The 1,846-nt window shown below is 42.6% G+C and overlaps 1 protein-coding gene across 1 annotated transcript; it reads right to left on the bottom strand.

The window, feature by feature from the left end:
• Window positions 1–356: 356 nt before the first annotated feature.
• On the bottom strand, window positions 357–1,627 carry LOC124461881 (importin-4-like). Its single transcript, XM_047013311.1, has 2 exons — window positions 1,307–1,627; window positions 357–1,253 (listed from the first exon to the last, which is right to left on the bottom strand). Exons 1-2 carry the CDS (start codon window positions 1,625–1,627, stop codon window positions 357–359), a joined length of 1,218 nt encoding a protein of 405 aa, XP_046869267.1.
• Window positions 1,628–1,846: the final 219 nt, after the last annotated feature.

Raw genomic sequence — 1,846 nt, 5'->3', positions numbered from 1 at the left:
AGCCGACCGATCTCCTCATCACAGTCCTTGACCAAATAATTCTGCATCACTGCGACAATTTGAGAAAATACGGCAATACAAGCTTGCCCGAACCAGAAACAGAAGCAAGAGCCGACAAGCAATAGGACCTCAATGTAAGCGTGTGTGGTGAATTCAAGGCTTTAAATAGGCAATCCATTACCCCGGGTAAGTGATGGTCAATCATCTCGTCCATTGATTCGCAACACTTTTCCAAGGCATAAAAGAATTGATCCACATGTTTGGTTATTGGTACCGTTCCTCGTTTCATATCCCCTATCAACTGGCGAAGATATTCCAAAAGCATTGTCAATATTTCTGGAGAATATTTGTTGATATCAATTCAAATTCTCCGAGAACTGACCCAGGGCAAAGAAAGCAGCACCGCGCACACTCAAATCGGGATCCTGTGTGCCCGTTTTGATGACATTCAACATTACTTCCAAGTATTGCTTGCATATGATCTCCATGCAACCCTCAGAGATAGTGCCCATGCAGTTATAGGCTGCCCGACGAGTAAGATTGTTCGTACTTTGGATAGCCGGCTCCATTAACTGAAACAAGAGTGGCAAAAGTTGGTCACCTGACACAATCATGGCTATCTCATCGAGGGCATGACTGGCCCCCTCCGCATAACTATTGCCATCCAATTCGTCATCCTCGCTATCGGCCGGTTGCTTGCATATCAATTCAAATAGAACTCTTACGATGGGCAGCAGCATATTCTGTCTGAGAATTTCTGTCTTACTCACACGCATAAACTCAGAAATGAATGACATACATTGAAGTCGAATTGTCTTCTCGATTTGCTCACACGCCGACGCATCCAGAAGTAATTTCGCCACGGCTTCGGTATCGTGAAAGGCCCTCGGAACATACTCTGCAAGGGCATCGAATATAGCAAAGACTAAGGTAAATTCCGCGCCATCACCATTAAGAGCATTTAATTGTACTGTCTTCAATATCAGAGGCATCAACTTGACTATCAACTCAGCACCTGCTGGGTATTCCCCTAGAAATGGAATCAGATATCCCATTCCGTTAAACATATTGGCCACAGTGCGTGAGGCTAAAGTGTTCTGGGCATCGGAATTAACCATGATGGTCTCAAACATCTTGCATACAGTGGGCATCTCATCCGCTAAGTGTGTTGTAGCCGATTCGGCTATGGCAGAAAAAGTATAAGAATCCGATTCGCTCTCATTAGGATCCAGAACACATCGTTCGAAAGTATACTTCAGAACGTCGGAAATCCATTGATCCTTTTTTCGTTATGATATCCACTCACTGTGCCAACAACTCGGCCGATGGCACTCTTTACTGCTCGCACCTTTTCGGCTACCAAAGCCTCCAATAAATATTTCTTGACGCCCATCTGCTGATCAAAGGATAACCCGTTCCAGACCCCAGCATCCGATAGACGCTTATCCAGTAGAACAGCTGTCATTTGACGCACCTCCACAGCACGAGTGGATGTCAGGACTTCGCACAGATTCCATAGAACGTCCGGTTGCTTGAAGGCCTCATATAACTGAACTGTAGCCTCTTTTATACGATTATTATCCGGGCAAAGGAGTCCTTCTATAATAGTGTCAAAAATGTTTGCCATGTTTACCAAAAAACAGAAAAAAAAGAATTTACTATAAATTATATCTAGATATTTGTGTTACAAAATTATTGTATTTGATGTGCGTGTTACTAGTTGAGAGTCAGAAAATATACTGATTTCTGTTGAGCTCAAACCTTAGGTGATGAAAAATATGGCTTACTACGATTTGAATTTTTCTTTTTTAGAAATCCAAAGGCTTACTTTGATTTTAAAAATTTA

This window comes from Drosophila willistoni, unplaced genomic scaffold (assembly GCF_018902025.1).
Source record: "Drosophila willistoni isolate 14030-0811.24 unplaced genomic scaffold, UCI_dwil_1.1 Seg710, whole genome shotgun sequence".
Lineage (NCBI taxonomy): Eukaryota > Metazoa > Arthropoda > Insecta > Diptera > Drosophilidae > Drosophila > Drosophila willistoni.
Note: the sequence above shows the minus strand (reverse complement) of the source record. Positions and strands in the feature narration are given on the sequence as shown.